Source organism: Eptatretus burgeri, chromosome 6 (assembly GCF_056783735.1).
Source record: "Eptatretus burgeri isolate ZD-2024b chromosome 6, Ebu_testis_v1, whole genome shotgun sequence".
Classification (NCBI taxonomy): domain Eukaryota; kingdom Metazoa; phylum Chordata; class Myxini; order Myxiniformes; family Myxinidae; genus Eptatretus; species Eptatretus burgeri.
Window position 1 is genome coordinate 25,552,077 of NC_140966.1, and position 14,817 is coordinate 25,566,893.

At 46.7% G+C, this 14,817-nt stretch overlaps 1 protein-coding gene across 11 annotated transcripts in view; it reads left to right on the forward strand.

The window, feature by feature from the left end:
• The window catches only part of LOC147024417 (interferon regulatory factor 5-like), an 83,220-nt gene that overhangs the window by 24,005 nt on the left and 44,398 nt on the right, over positions 1–14,817 (forward strand). For 7 of the 11 annotated variants that reach the window (XM_085884335.1, XM_085884334.1, XM_085884340.1 and 4 more), the window contains 2 exons: positions 5,540–5,604; positions 6,011–6,275. In XM_085884335.1, the coding sequence (XP_085740461.1) occupies positions 5,540–5,604; positions 6,011–6,275 (330 nt within the window). The remainder of the gene's footprint in view (positions 1–5,539; positions 5,605–6,010; positions 6,276–14,817) is intronic. The other 4 variants (XM_085884338.1, XM_085884337.1, XM_085884341.1 and 1 more) reach the window with 1 other exon arrangement.

Sequence of the window (14,817 nt, forward strand, 5' to 3'; positions counted from 1 at the left end):
CCCCTAACGGGAGCAGCCAAAAGAAGAAGATAATGGCATAATAATAATATTCATGATAATATTAACACGCCACCGTCCATACGTCACGTGAATAAGCAGGACATCAAGCATTTCATCTTCCAAGGACATTTTACGTTTCAAAATGGTCTGGCGGCAATAACAATAATAGCATAATAATAACAATAATAAGAGTAAGGATAATAACACCCCATCCCTCCTCATCCCCTGGCTGAGCCTCAAGCATCACTTTAACACAGCATAATGTGAGAAGATGTACCGTTAAAGGACTGAAAATACATGACCCCCACCCCCTCTGGCCACTCCCATTGGGAGCATGTGTTGCTAGTTCTACAAAAAAAAACAAAAAATATTGAAATAAGTAATGCATGGTAAACGTTTGATCAATATACGATTCAAGAACTTCACATGCATTCCGTATTTTCTGGTGTATAAATCGCGGGCAGCCATGTATTAACTGCACCCCTGTTTTTCACCCTCAAATGAAATGAATATATTGATCATTTTATTATCTTATCTAAATCTAAATATGTTTGTATATTAACTTTGTACAGAAGAAAGTGACGGAGGTATCAACATGTTTACTCCCATGTCCATTTCATGTCGTCTAACAGTCTTGTTCTCATTTTCAAGAAGTTGAGAGGAGAGGATACCAAGAAGTTTTTATTTTTTTCTTATTTTTTAATATCAGAAAGGATTTTTTTTTTGTTCCTAGAAAAAGGAAGAAAGGGGATTCATACGGGTATCATCCATATTTCTTGTGGATTTGTGGCCCTGAAAAGGGCCATTTGGGTTTGATGAATTTTTTCAGCTAAACCCGAGGAAATCCTCATTGAAGATGGCGCCTAACTCCTTGTCTGAATTGGAGTAGAGCAAGTCCTTGTCGCTGTCACCATAATTTGTATCCTCCTCCTCCCAAATGATGTTTTCTTCTGTGCCGTCCATGTTGTTGGAGATGCGGCATTTCAGAAATGCTCACTTGGTGATGTCCGACGGTATCTCCTCCCCCACCTTGACGATCCAGCTGCAGATCATCAGAAGGTCGACCTTTCTCATCTTCCCGCTCTTGGTGTAGGTCTTCTCCCCACTCATTATCCAATTGGACCAGCAACAACGTAGTCCGGCCTTGAACGGCTTGTTGATGGATACATCGAGGGGCTGCAGGAGCAATGACATCTCGCCTGTGATGATGACGAGGTCGGTGTTGGTCCAACGGAGCAGCGCTTTGGTGTTGTTGGTCTTGTGAGAACTGAATGCATCCAGGACAAGCATGCTCCACCATCGGGAGAGACCACCATCCAGCCTACTACACCAGATCGTGCGCACCCATTCCTGGACCATTCCCTCATCTATCCACCCCTTCTGCTGTGCATGAACAATGACGCCAGCTGGAAACTTGTCTTTGGGCAGTGTCTTCCTCTTGAACATGACGTATGGGGAAAGCTTGCCACCGTTTATCGTACAGGCAAGCATGATGGTGAATCGGTCCTTCTCGTGACTAGTAGTGTTGATCGTCACATTGCGCTCCCCCTTCCCTGTGATTGTGGTCCCTCTCGGTTTGTTTAAGGTAAGGGGGGTCTGGTTGGCATTCCTGATCCTGCTGAGGGGATATTCATGCTCTCGGCAAAGCTTCATGAGGTAGGACTTGGAAGCGTGTCGTCTTATCAGCCATATCATTGGGTAGATGTTGGGAGATGCGTGTGCGGCGTTGAACCGACAGTTGATGGCATGCCATGAACCTGTAGGCCCACGACGGGCTGGCTGTGAAGTCCCCAATGTCATCCTCCTTAAGGCCCAGTCACACCTTGACGTTTTAGCCAGCTTATGCCAATTTTTGCAAAAATTTGTGTAAAACGCTGGACGATTCCTTTAACTTCAAGGCTGTTGGGATGGTTCACCAAAGTGAGAGGAATTCGTTCATTCTCAGGTTTTGTTTTTGGAAGGAGATTTTGGCTGTTGATTGGTCGGACATGGTTGAGAGCTTTTTCCACGAGTGAGCTAGGATGGCCACGGCCTGTGAAAAACCGACATCTCACAGGCTTTACATCCAAAATACAAGTCATCATTGCAGAGATGACAGAACCTCGGAAACTGGGAATAAGGAATGGAATTATTGGATGGAGAAGATGAGTACATTAGGTAGCTGTGTGAATCTGTTGGTTTGTAGTGACCAGTGGTCATTCATTATACCAGTATCAATTACCACAGAAAGTTTTTGATGTCGAAAAATGTGACGCAAGTATCTGAAATCTCCCACAGATTGTACGTTAAACCAGTATCTACCACAGAATGTATAATGATAAAGTATAATCTGTAAATCAGAAAGTCTCAACCATGTCCGACAAATCAACAGACAAAATGGACTCCATGCCACGGTACATACAGGCTACACTGGCCGCATGTGGTGGCACAACGCTATATTAAGTGACTTTACATTAGTATTTCCATTTTTTTTGTCCACTACCTGTATTTGTTGTAGTCACCACCAACCTTCATGGCATAATGATCAGAGTGTCCTCTCTAAGTCTGGGTGGCCGATGGTTCGCACCCCAGCTGATTTGTACCAAACACTAAAAATAGTACGTGCTGCTTCCTTGCTTGATGCTCAGCATTTAAAAAAGGAAGAGTGCTGACAAACAACTCTCGGTTGGCAATAATAGCGCAGGATTTGATGGGCTTGGTGGCCTCCTCATACATTTTCAGTTCCTTGAAAAGGAACTCGCATTATTACAACTGGCAAATACAACCTGTTGCTTCGCTGATGGGGATATATTAAGAGTGGGGGGGGGGGGAGTAAGGAGGGAGGGAAAGCTGAGGGGAGGGAGGGAGGCTGAGGAGGGGTGGGAAAGCGAGGTAGGAGGGAGCGAGGAGGGAGGGCAAGGTAAGGCACGAAGGGAAGAGTCATCTGGACATGTGTAAAGATAACCATCATCCAGATACAACAAGGGAAGGCAGCATGAAGGGAGGGCAATGTAAAGCAGTGTGAGGGGTGGTTCCATCCGGAAATAACCACCATCCGGATGATGGGTATACTAAAGTGGAGGGGGAGGGGGGAGACAAAGACAGGGAGGAGAGAGAGGGGTGGAGGAGCAAGGGGAAGGCAGCATGGGGGGGGGAGGATCCGTCCGGACATAACCGCCGTCCGGACACGTGCAGAGATAACAGGTGTTCGGATCATGTGTAAACTAAGGTGGGGGAGGGGAGGAGTGAGGAGGTAGGGAGACTGAGGAGGGGTGGGGGAAGGGAAGGCAGTGTGAAGGCAGGGCAAAGCAGTGTTGGGGATGGGCAAGGGAATGCAGCATGAGTAGAGGAGGGCAGGGGAAGGCAGCGTGAGGGGAGGGCGGGGGGAGGCAGCGTGAGGGGAGGGCGGGGGGAGGCAGCGTGAGGGGAGGGGGGGGGGAGGCAGCGTGAGGGGAGGGCGGGGGGAGGCAGCGTGAGGGGAGGGCGGGCGGAGGCAGCGTGAGGGGAGGGCGGGCGGAGGCAGCGTGAGGGGAGGGCGGGGGGGAGGCAGCGTGAGGGGAGGGCGGGCGGAGGCAGCGTGAGGGGAGGGCGGGGGAGGCAGCGTGAGGGGAGGGCGGGGGAGGCAGCGTGAGGGGAGGGCGGGGGAGGCAGCGTGAGGGGAGGGCGGGGGAGGCAGCGTGAGGGGAGGGCGGGGGAGGCAGCGTGAGGGGAGGGCGGGGGAGGCAGCGTGAGGGGAGGGCGGGGGAGGCAGCGTGAGGGAGGGCGGGGGAGGCAGCGTGAGGGGAGGGCGGGGGAGGCAGCGTGAGGGGAGGGCGGGCGGAGGCAGCGTGAGGGGAGGGCGGGGGAGGCAGCGTGAGGGGAGGGCGGGCGGAGGCAGCGTGAGGGGAGGGCGGGCGGAGGCAGCGTGAGGGGAGGGCGGGGGAGGCAGCGTGAGGGGAGGGCGGAGGGGCAGCGTGAGGAGAGGGCGGGGGAGGCTGCGTGAGGGGAGGGCGGGGGAAGGCAGCGTGAGGGGAGGGCGGGGGAGGCAGCGTGAGGGGAGGGCGGGGGAGGCAGCGTGAGGGGAGGGCGGGGGAGGCAGCGTGAGGGGAGGGCGGGGGAGGCAGCGTGAGGGGAGGGCGGGGGAGGCAGCGTGAGGGGAGGGCGGGGGGAGGCAGCGTGAGGGGAGGGCGGGGGGAGGCAGCGTGAGGGAAGGCAGCGTGAGGGGGAGGGTTCATCCGGAGATAACCACTGTGTGGAGATGACTGCCATCCAGACATAACCACGTCCAGATATGTTCGGAACAAGAAAAGAGAAGAGAAGAGAAGAGAAGCAGAGGGAGAGAGACATGGTAGGGTTGGAGAGGGGGAGGATTCTGGCAGATGTGTCGTCCAGTTTAACGTCCACACATTGATGAATCACCCTGCCTGTGAAACACCGGGTTGACAGTTTGTAGCTAGGTTGGGATTCAAACCCAGGCTACACAGCAAAGAGTAAGTGTGCGTCCCTCTCGGCTATCCTGCCTTGATGTTAACGAAACGTTAACTATATAATTTTTGATTTGTATTTATCGATGCCGAAGTGACAGGTCGTATAATGAACCAATATCGTACAAAAAGGGGAAATTGCACATTTTCAGCGAGCCAGCCATCACCCGATACACTGCATAACAACGCAGGGCCAACGCAGGTGAGCACCTCCTGAACATTGTTCAAGTCAATCGATGTCCAGTATTCAGTGATAGTCCAATATTGTAGAGCGCTCGCCAAGTGGATTTAGCACTCCAACAAAACGGTTGATAAGGAACGGCTCGATTGGCAAGTGATAGTAATCTCTGAACTGTCTCACGAAACACACCTCCCAGAGATTCCCGAAATATCAAATATGTCCGAATTGGACAAATGAACTTTTTTTTTTTTTAAGCAGTCAGCACTGCTGCTGCGTTCAATTCTGGAGCTTAAATTTTGTGACTCGGCTTGGTTTACAAGATTCTCGAGGTTATGGCATGTTAGGGTTTGAAATAAAGAAATAATGCGGAAATGAAATAAAGCCACAAACGTTGGCGTCTCCAGGTGTTTATAAGCATCGCAAGGTACCCAGCGATTCGTAGCTCTGATGAACAGGCATTCAATAATGAGTGGGGGGGGGAACTTTATCATTAAGAAATCATTGCGGCCTATTCCAAGTCAAGGCATGGTTGAGCAGGCCAAAAAAGATGACAGCTTCAAACTCCAGTGAGGTAACCCAGGATACGCCTTCAGACCCCACAGAGTGAGGTGGCCAAGGATCACCTGATAAAGGTTATAATTAAATAAGGCCATTAATTATCTTCAAAAGGGGTGTTTTAATTTACCCGAACACCAAATTTTCACTCATGCACTTCCTTGGAGTTCCCTTGGTATGCAGGCAAAGTTTCAGGCTGCTCGGTTTCATGGTTTTGGAATTATGGAGGACACACACACACACACACACACACACACACACACACACACACACACACACACACACACACACACACGAGTATCGATTATTTTGCATGTCTGAGTAATGCAAAGGAAATCTCTTGTTACCTTGCATTTTAAAGTTGGAGAATCTGATGGGATGACTGTGCAGTATTGTGGAAGTGAAACAACTTTTGAAGAGCATCAGGTAAGATTTATTAACTTAGCCAAAATTTGACTTCTGCCAAGATATTTAATCTATTCTAAAATCTAGAATGCCATCAAAAACATATGCATTTTTAGCTCGCCTGTTCGAAGAACAGAGAGCAATAGCGATACCCCCGGTGTGAGCGTCAGCGTGAGCGTGAAAATGTTAAAGTTTTTGGTGCAAGTTATTTCCTTTCTCATGTTTTTATCCCCAACACTATTTTTTACTGATTACAATATACAAATACATATATTGCTTTAAAATTATTTGGATCAGACTTCACTGCAATGCTTTATAAAAAAATATTATTAGACGAGTTTTTTTAAAAACGATAAATGTATAAACAGGCGAGCATTGGGTGGCTTTGACACCAACTCTCTGGTTACCAATTAATTTTGTATTACAGGGAGAAAATGTTCTCGAGGAATTCTCAGGGATGTCTATTTCTCTCATTGGGACATCTTCCACAGACATCCAGTTACCTATGCCTTCTGCTGCAGAACTCACAACTCCACTCACAAATCTTGAGCAAAGCACATGTTTCAGTGTAGCAAGAAATTGTGCTCCTGTGGTGGACTTTCAACCAAACAATGAAATTGGCATTGCTAAACAGTCTTGCAGTCATATGAACACATCAATGGATACAACTCCCACTCCACCAATTGATGCAGGTATCTTTGGCAACAAATTTTGATTTTTAATAGCTTCCTTCCCATCAAATAGCCTCATTTCTTCAGCATAGTATATTTGCAAGTTTGAACACTTTGTGTCTTTTATTGATACAATAACTGTTTATATTTTATTGATACAATGACTGTTTTCTTGATACAATCAACATGCAAATAGATACAATGACTATTTAATAATTATTATAAGTACTGTCAGGTTAGGTGTGGCAACATGTGCCGGAGCAGTGCATTGCTGCGTCCACTTTCCGTCGGTAGTCCAGCGGCCTCCGTCTGGCCATCCCCCAGGCAGATGCCTGGCTCATCCCCATCTCTTTGAGATGCCGATCAATCTGCCATGACATTCATGTCAGGTCAGGTTCGATCTGTGACCTGCTACAGGTACCATGTAAACCTGTACTAACCTGTTCCATGGTCGGGTTGTCGGTGACTAAACCGTCTCCCCCACCAGGTTTTCTGGTGAGGGGGGTGTTTGGATATGGACACCCAGCAGGATTAAAAACAAAACCTGTCAAAGGGCGGAGGAGCTCCTTGTGAGCCAACGGCCATCCATATCTAGTGCCCAACTGTGTCTGCAGACGTCCTCCTGCAGTTGGGTTACTTCTCATTAGGAGGTTGGTGGCAGGATTCGCACTCCGGCCACCATAAAACCCTTCATTCCGCAAAACGCAAAAACGCAAAAAAATCTGAAAACCCACTCCGTGGGAGTACCTCCTGTGCAGCTTCCCTTCGCAGGGCAGCTCACCGGATGACGGGATTGGGGCAAAGCCTTCGGGACCCCCAATCTTTGATGATAGGAGGGAAACCACGGGGTAACATCCCTGGGTCAGATTGCGGGAGAGTGTGTCGGAGTGGTGCTGAGGTGTCGTCCACCAGACGGCGGTCTCCTTGGGTTAACCTGAGGCGGTCCCTTCGGGTGGGTGCCTGGAATATCCTATCCCTAAGAGAGGATGATCACCTGTCTCTGTTATCATCTGAGCTCAAGCGTTTGGACATCGGGATTGCAGCTCTCTCTGAGGTTCGGAGACCGGATTGCGGCGAGATAATGGTGGGTGGTTACACCTACTATTGGTCTGGTCGCTCTGATGGTTACCATACCCAAGGAGTTGCTGTAGCTGTGTCCAATAAGCTGACCCCAATGATAATTGAGGTAACACCGGTCAACGAGCGTATTATGAGATTAAGGATTCGTCACTCCTTAGGTGTCATTTCCCTGGTCTCTGTTTATGCTCCGACTGAGGCGAGTGATCTCACCGTGAAGGATGCATTCTACGCCACACTCGAGTCTGTGGTTGATCAGTGCCCCAGACGAGATGCACTTCTAGTCTTGGGGGATTTCAATGCATCGACTGGAACTGATAGGGATGGTTATGAGGTGTGTGTTGGTCCCCATGGGTCAGGAACTATGAACCAGAATAGCACTAAGTTCCTTGACTTTGCAAGAAGTCATGGACTTAGGGTGGCTGGTTCATGGTTTCAGCACCCACAAGCTCATCGCTGGACTTGGTATTCCAACGCTTGCGGTGTGGGAAAGGAGATTGACCATGTCCTCATTGACTGTCGGAGGATGATCCAGAACTGCAGGGTCTACCGGAGTGCTCAGATCCTCAATACTGACCACAGGCTTGTTGTAGCAACTCTAAAGCTGCACCTTAAATCCTGGAGAATGGTACCATCCCAGCCTAGGCTGGATGTTGCCAAGCTCAGGGATGAGAGAGTAGCTGAGGAGTTTGCGAACAGGCTGAGTGGACACTTGGGGGGTCTGGGTGCTTTCGGGGGTCCTGAAGAGTTGTGGAGCGCCTTCAAGACCACCGTCCTTGATGTTGCCGGTGGATGTCTTGGAGCTCACCGCAGGGCAAAGAAGAATTTTGTCTCTCAAGGGACACTGGATACCATTGACCAGAGTCGCAGGGCCAGGCTGAATGGCAGAGCTGAGCTGTTCAGGGAGCTGAGGCGTAAAACTGTACGTGCACTGAGGGTGGACAAGGAGGCCTATGTGCGAGGAATCTGTGAGGGGGTAGAGCATCACCTGTGGACAGGTGATTCTCGTCCCGCTTACAGAGGAATTCGCGCATTACGTTCATCCAAGCCCATCCTTCGGAGCACTGCAGTTCGAGCAGAGAGTGGTAGGCTCTTGACAGAGGAGTCTGAAGTGAAGGCCCGTTGGGCCGGTTACTTTGAGCGGTTGTACCAGGCTGATTCCCCAGCTGTCGAGTTGGACGTCAAGGGTGTTACAATCCCTGTTGCTGACCCTCGAATCAACTGTGGTCCACCTTCGCTTGTGGAAACACGGGCTGCGGTGAACCAGTTGAAACGGGGCAAAGCTCCAAAGATCTGTGGCATCCATGCCGAACTTCTCAAGGCTGGTGGAAATGCTGCACTCGTGTCGTTGCATGCAGTTTTGTGCTCTGCCTGGAACACAGGCATCATCCCAACTGACTGGAAGAGGGGCCTTGTTGTCCCTCTCTGGAAAAGGAAGGGTGATCTCCAAGACTGCAACAACTACCGAGGGGTGACGCTGCTCTCAGTGCCGGGCAAGGTCTTTGCTCGGATAATTCTTGATAGGGTTCTCCACCATCTGCTTGAGCACCAGCGTCCAGAGCAGTCAGGCTTTACACCAAAGAGGTCAACGATTGACCGTATCCTTGCCCTTCGTGTCCTCACCGAACGCAGACGAGAGTTTCGGCAGGGGCTGCTTGCAGCCTATGTTGATCTCTGTAAAGCATTCGATTCAGTGAATCGGGATGTCCTCTGGAGGATTCTTGGTCTTCATGGGGTGCCACCAAAACTTATCGATCTGATGTCTGAACTCTACTCTGGTACTGAGAGTGCTGTGAAGTGTGGTGGTACCACCTCTGACTTAATTCCAGTTGTTACTGGAGTTCGTCAGGGATGTGTACTTGCCCCCACACTTTTCAGTACTTGTATGGACTGGATTTTAGGGAGGATGTCGGAGAGATCAAGTTGCGGTGCATCGTTTGGGAATGTCAAGATCTCGGACCTTGATTTTGCATATGATGCAGTCATCTTTGCGGAGACTTTAGACATCCTTTTGGGGGCCCTCGAGGTGCTGAAAGAGGAGTCAGAGCCGCTGGGATTACGGGTTTCTTGGGTCAAAACTAAGATCCAGGCTTTCGGTGACATCTTGGATGCTGCTGTCCTGTCTGTGTCTGTTTGTGGTGAGGATGTTGAGGTCGTGGAGAGATTCACTTACCTTGGCAGTGATATTCATGTCTCTGCTGGCTGCGAGTCAGAGGTCAATAGACGTCTGGGTCTGGCCTGGGGAGTCATGGATTCACTGGATCATGGGGTGTGGCGCTGCCGGTACCTGTGCGGGAGGACGAAAGTCCGAGTCTTCAGGTCCTTGGTACTTCCAGTCTTGCTCTATGGGTGCGAGACTTGGACTCTGACCAAGGATCTGAGATGGAGACTTAATTCCTTTGGTACCAGGTGTCTTCGGAGAATCCTTGGCTATCGCTGGTCGGATTTTGTGTCCAACGAGTGCTTGCTGAGAGAAACTCGGATGAGATTTGTTACCTGCATAGTCCGTGAGCATCAGTTGCGGCTGTATGGACATGTGGCTCGTTTTCCTGACGCTGATCCTGCTCACCAGATTCTCTCAGCGAGGGAGTCTCATGAGTGGAGGAGGCCAGTGGGCCGACCACGTGCCTCATGGTTGCAGCAGGTTGACCATCATCTCAAGGAGATGGGGATGGGCCTGGCATCTGCCTGGGGGATGGCCAGACGGAGGCCCCTAGAGTACCGGCGGAAAGTGGACGCAGCGACGCGCTGTTCTGGCACATGCTCCCATACCTGACCTGACCTGATCAATCTGCTGCAACCACAAGTCACGTGGTCATACCGTTGGCCTTCTCCACTCACGAGGCTCCCTTGCTGAGACAATCTAAACCTGTATATTTAGAGTTTAAGAACAAACACTTTACTGAGGAGGGGTGAAGCTAATTTCAGGTGACACTGTACATATATTAAGAATCATGCAGAAGCTAAGTTATGATGTAAGGAAGGTTCATATATGGTGGAAATTCGTTGCGCAGATGATTCAGAATAGAAAGATGGTGGAGAAAGTAACGTGGTTGAAAGAATCAAATGGAAGACCAAATGCTGCATTGGAGTCAGTAGGAACCCGAATAAGTAAAGAGCAAAGATGGAGTCATCAGGAGGAGCCTGGATAGTATTCGGGTTTCAGCCACCACTCCTCTTCCCTCAAACCTAACTCAGCACAGCCAAGTGAGCCCTACAAAAAATATCTTTCTGCAAGAATTCACTTCTCCCTCGACAGATAGACAAAGAAAGAGAAATAAAGACTAAAAGAGATAAAAGAAAAGAAAAAGTTAGAATTGGAATGAATGAAGAGAAATGTGAAAAAGTAGAAAGAAGTGTGAAAGGAACAAAGAGCAAAGATGTTGGGAATAACCTGGATCGATATATTTCATCAGTTACTCCCCATGCTCAAATGCAGCACCAGGTACAAGCTCCCAGAGGTCTGTCAGCAGGGAAGTAAAAGCACAGTCCACACAGCATCAGGAAGTTACCTGGTTACTACACATTGAGTTACCTGGAGATCAGCGTGATGGGAGGGCAAGGGAAGGCATTGTTATGCTGAAGAGAAAGTCCGATGAGCAGTATTAGGAAAAGGAAAATAAAGTTGTGGAGCTGTTTGCAAAGCAGAGATGAAGTTTATGAAAGATGTGTGGAGAAGAGGGCAGTGTTGCAAAGAGAGTAGGTGGTATAAAGCGACACTCCAACTTGTGTAGTGTAGTATCTCTGTACATTACCACAATGGGAAAATGGACGTCCAGTTATTCCGCTTCAGAACAAATCCCAGATGTCAACGTGCCTTTTTCTGCTCACTCGCGCGATATCATAAGCTTTCATAATCCTCAATCTCTACAGAAAATGAAGGAAATGTAAGTATAGTAGTTGCCATTTCCCCATAACCTCTTTTGAGGTTGAAACATCTTTTTTCACTGGCTATTCTATGATGACATAAAAGAGAATGTGAATATTTTAAAAATTCTATATTTACAGCATTGTAAAATGGCAATGCCATGTGCTAATGTAATTTGATGTCACGTGGTCTCTCTTACATTTATCCTGCATCGAAGCAGGAATTAACAAAGCAATATACAAGGTAGTTATTAATGAATATAACTTTTTATTTGAGAGAGTCAAAGTGCAGTAAAGTTGATGCAACTTGACCTATTTCTTAAGATATTCTCCAGCTCCACGTACACATTGTCATATTGTGGTTGCACCTGCATATACATGTTTGTGACAAACACGCAGCCTTTTATTCACTTTTATGTCTCCATCATTCGTAAGCTTTATGCCACCCAGATCTTCTTTGAATGGTTTAAAGAGATGAAAACCTCAAGGTGACAAGTCTGGACTGTCTGGGGGATCATTTGGAAATTCAAAACCTAACGTTTTTGAGTAGCATTGATCACAGTTGCCACATGAGTGGCAGTGTTATCATGCAGTGAAGCTATGACCTGATACAGCTCATCTGACTTCCTGATGTAACGAGCCATTTTTACTGTCTATTGATGGTTTTCCCATCTTGAGTAAATTCCACCAAATTAAAACCTTATGGTCTCAAGTGCAATTTTCATCAGCTTTCTGATTGATGGTTGAACCTTGACACCTTGTTTTGTTGTTAGTGTGGGGACCAAGAACGTCTCCACTCCATACTAGCTGTCTTTCATCATTAGTGAAAATATGAACCCGGGTCTCATCACACTTCACAATCATCTTCAAGGAATCGCCACCCTTCCCCCGGCAAAAATTCCAGGAACTCTGTGTTCCAAAGGTAATCTGTTGATTCCACAAAATGATCTGTTAAACACATTCAAGGCTTGCTTGTGTAATGGCATTTGCTTACATGTGAGCATGCTCAAGATTGATCACCAATTCACAGTTTTTGAAGTCACAGCACCATTAATTGCACAATCACATGAAATGCACACATTACCATATTTTCCAGATATTCTGCTGTGAATTTATTTTGGCTGCTTTGATACTTCCTACACAAGAAAACATAATCACACAACTCTGTTCCACAATGCGGATGACCATGTTAACTTCCATCTTGGTTTTAAACTATGTTTTGATCAGCAATGAATGCCACTTCATTCGTACAGGTTGACCATATCATTGGGCAATTTTGCCATTCAATTATATTTTCACGTTCCATAATTCATAAAGTGCACGATAACCTCGAACTGCTCTCCTATTATATATTTACTTGCATAACCTTACGTGAAGCAAATATCAGGTTGTATGAATCGATGCCCACCTGACACATCACTGTAAGAACCAAGAGGACACCATCCTTTCTCAGGTGGCAGAGTAGCTACATATCCATCAGATGGGATGCTTGGATCCCTTTGGAAACTGCTCTGTACTACATGCAGTTGATGCAAATTCCTTGCAAAATGTGAGACGATGAGGGGAGCATAAAGACTCGACTCAGTAACGTCGGTCCAATAATTGCACGGTTGTGGAAGCCAGCTAAAAGATGTGGTCTTTAAGGGGTATGTCAGATGAGATTTAGGAGCTGAATATATTGCATTGCATTCAAAGTGTGGCCACACAATAATGTAAGAGTCTTTGGAAGATGGATTTTTTGATGTGATAGCAAGAGATTAGATACCAGATGTTGATATTGGTTAACTTGGTCGATAAGGAAGCAGCTTTGCTCATCTGCCCCCTCTCTGACTTCTATCAACATCCCATGGCTGTATCGAATCAACATCCCAACTGTTGTTGGAAGTTCCAGTGTGGTTGATTCAGCAACTGCAATTTTAAGAGCAACAAATCCACAATTTGAAGTTGTGGTTTGTGATCAGAGATTATTAACCTCCACCATCGAAGATCAGACGTTACTGTTTTCACCCCTTTCTGTTTGTTTGTTTGTTTGCTTGTGAACAGTATTACGGAAAAACTCCTCGACGGATTTCGACGAAACTTGGTGGGGGGATTAGGTATGGTCCAAGGATCATGCCATTAGATTTTGGACTTGGTCCAAAATCCAATATGGCCGCTATGGCGGCCATTTTGAAAAAATATTTGAATTTTTTTTTTTGCATTTCTACATGTTATAAGTGATTTCCAACAAAAAAAAAACATGCCAAAATTATAATTGCAGCTGATTTTGGAACTTCAGGTGGATATACCCATGTAAAATCAATTTCTGTCTCAAGGAATCTAGTTATGACGAATGAATTGAGTATGTAAAAGTTAAAAGTAAAAGGGGAAGTTGCAAACTATAACTCTGTGAGCACTGTTGACATCAAATTGAATGAATAGGATATCAGGTTCACTTGAGTGACCTAGCAGTATTGGCGGCGGAGGTTTTGCACTCTACCGAGTGCTACCCTCTAGTTCTGCAATGGCTTGATATGTACTGTGATTATGGATTGAATTACTAATCTTTGGAGTGGGAGGCTGACCAACTGAAGCTTATGAGATCAAGCTTCATGCTACAATTATGGAATGGAGTAATGGTTGCCACCTTCCATGTGGGTAGAAGTTGGCTTGCAGAAAAAAACGATCTGCTGTTCAAGATAATATGCTGCGCAAAATATATTGTTTTTTAATATTAGAATTTGCAGTGTTATCTGGACTTGTTAAATATGCTAATGCAGAGGAAAAGGGTGAGGAGAGAGAGAGGATAGGAGAAATTAATTTGGAGGGTCTGTATATTGTATAGCATGTATCATCAATACTTAAAACTTACCTCCTTCATATGCTGCCATCAATTCCATCCTTCCATACTTTCTATCCTATCCCAGTTCCTTTTAATTATTTTCCAATTAACTCCCCCTTCCTCACCTTTATTTACATAATATGAAGAATGGCCCCTTGCTTTATAACACATCTCTTCATCCCAGAATTTGGAAGGTGGAAATAATAACTGCAGGGATAAGTGAAATGTTCTTTATTGAAGCTATTTCAGGAACTGTCAATTTTAAAAGTGGAAGAAATGTTTGGCTAGTGTTTGAATAAAAGATGAGAATACAGAATAGGCCAAGCCAGTAAACTGAACCAAATTGCTGAACAATGTGGTACTTTGGCAGCGTTCTGAAAAAGGTGAGGTCGAGGGTTTACAAGTACATGATTAGAAGAGCCAAAGGAAGTGGAAGAATGGCAAGAGGCTGAGTGGGAAAGTTGGACATTAGCAAGTCAAGCAGTTAAGTGAATACTTTTGCAGAGATCCAGGTAATTGCCTGATTGAATAAAGCCAGGTCTTGGATACCTGCAGCAGCTCAACACAATTGTCATAATCTATAAAGTTTGTATACAGTGGCCTGCAAAAGTATTAACCTCCCCCACCCCCCCTCCAATGTTCTCACATTTTGATGCCACCTGAGCTTATTTCATGATGTTTTCAAATCAAACATAATATATGGCATCTTTACAAGCTACTCCAAAGTGATATAGCTAAAAAAATGTGAATAAGTTGGATTAACATAGAAAATCAGATGATTCTCAGGTGCTTAAGTAT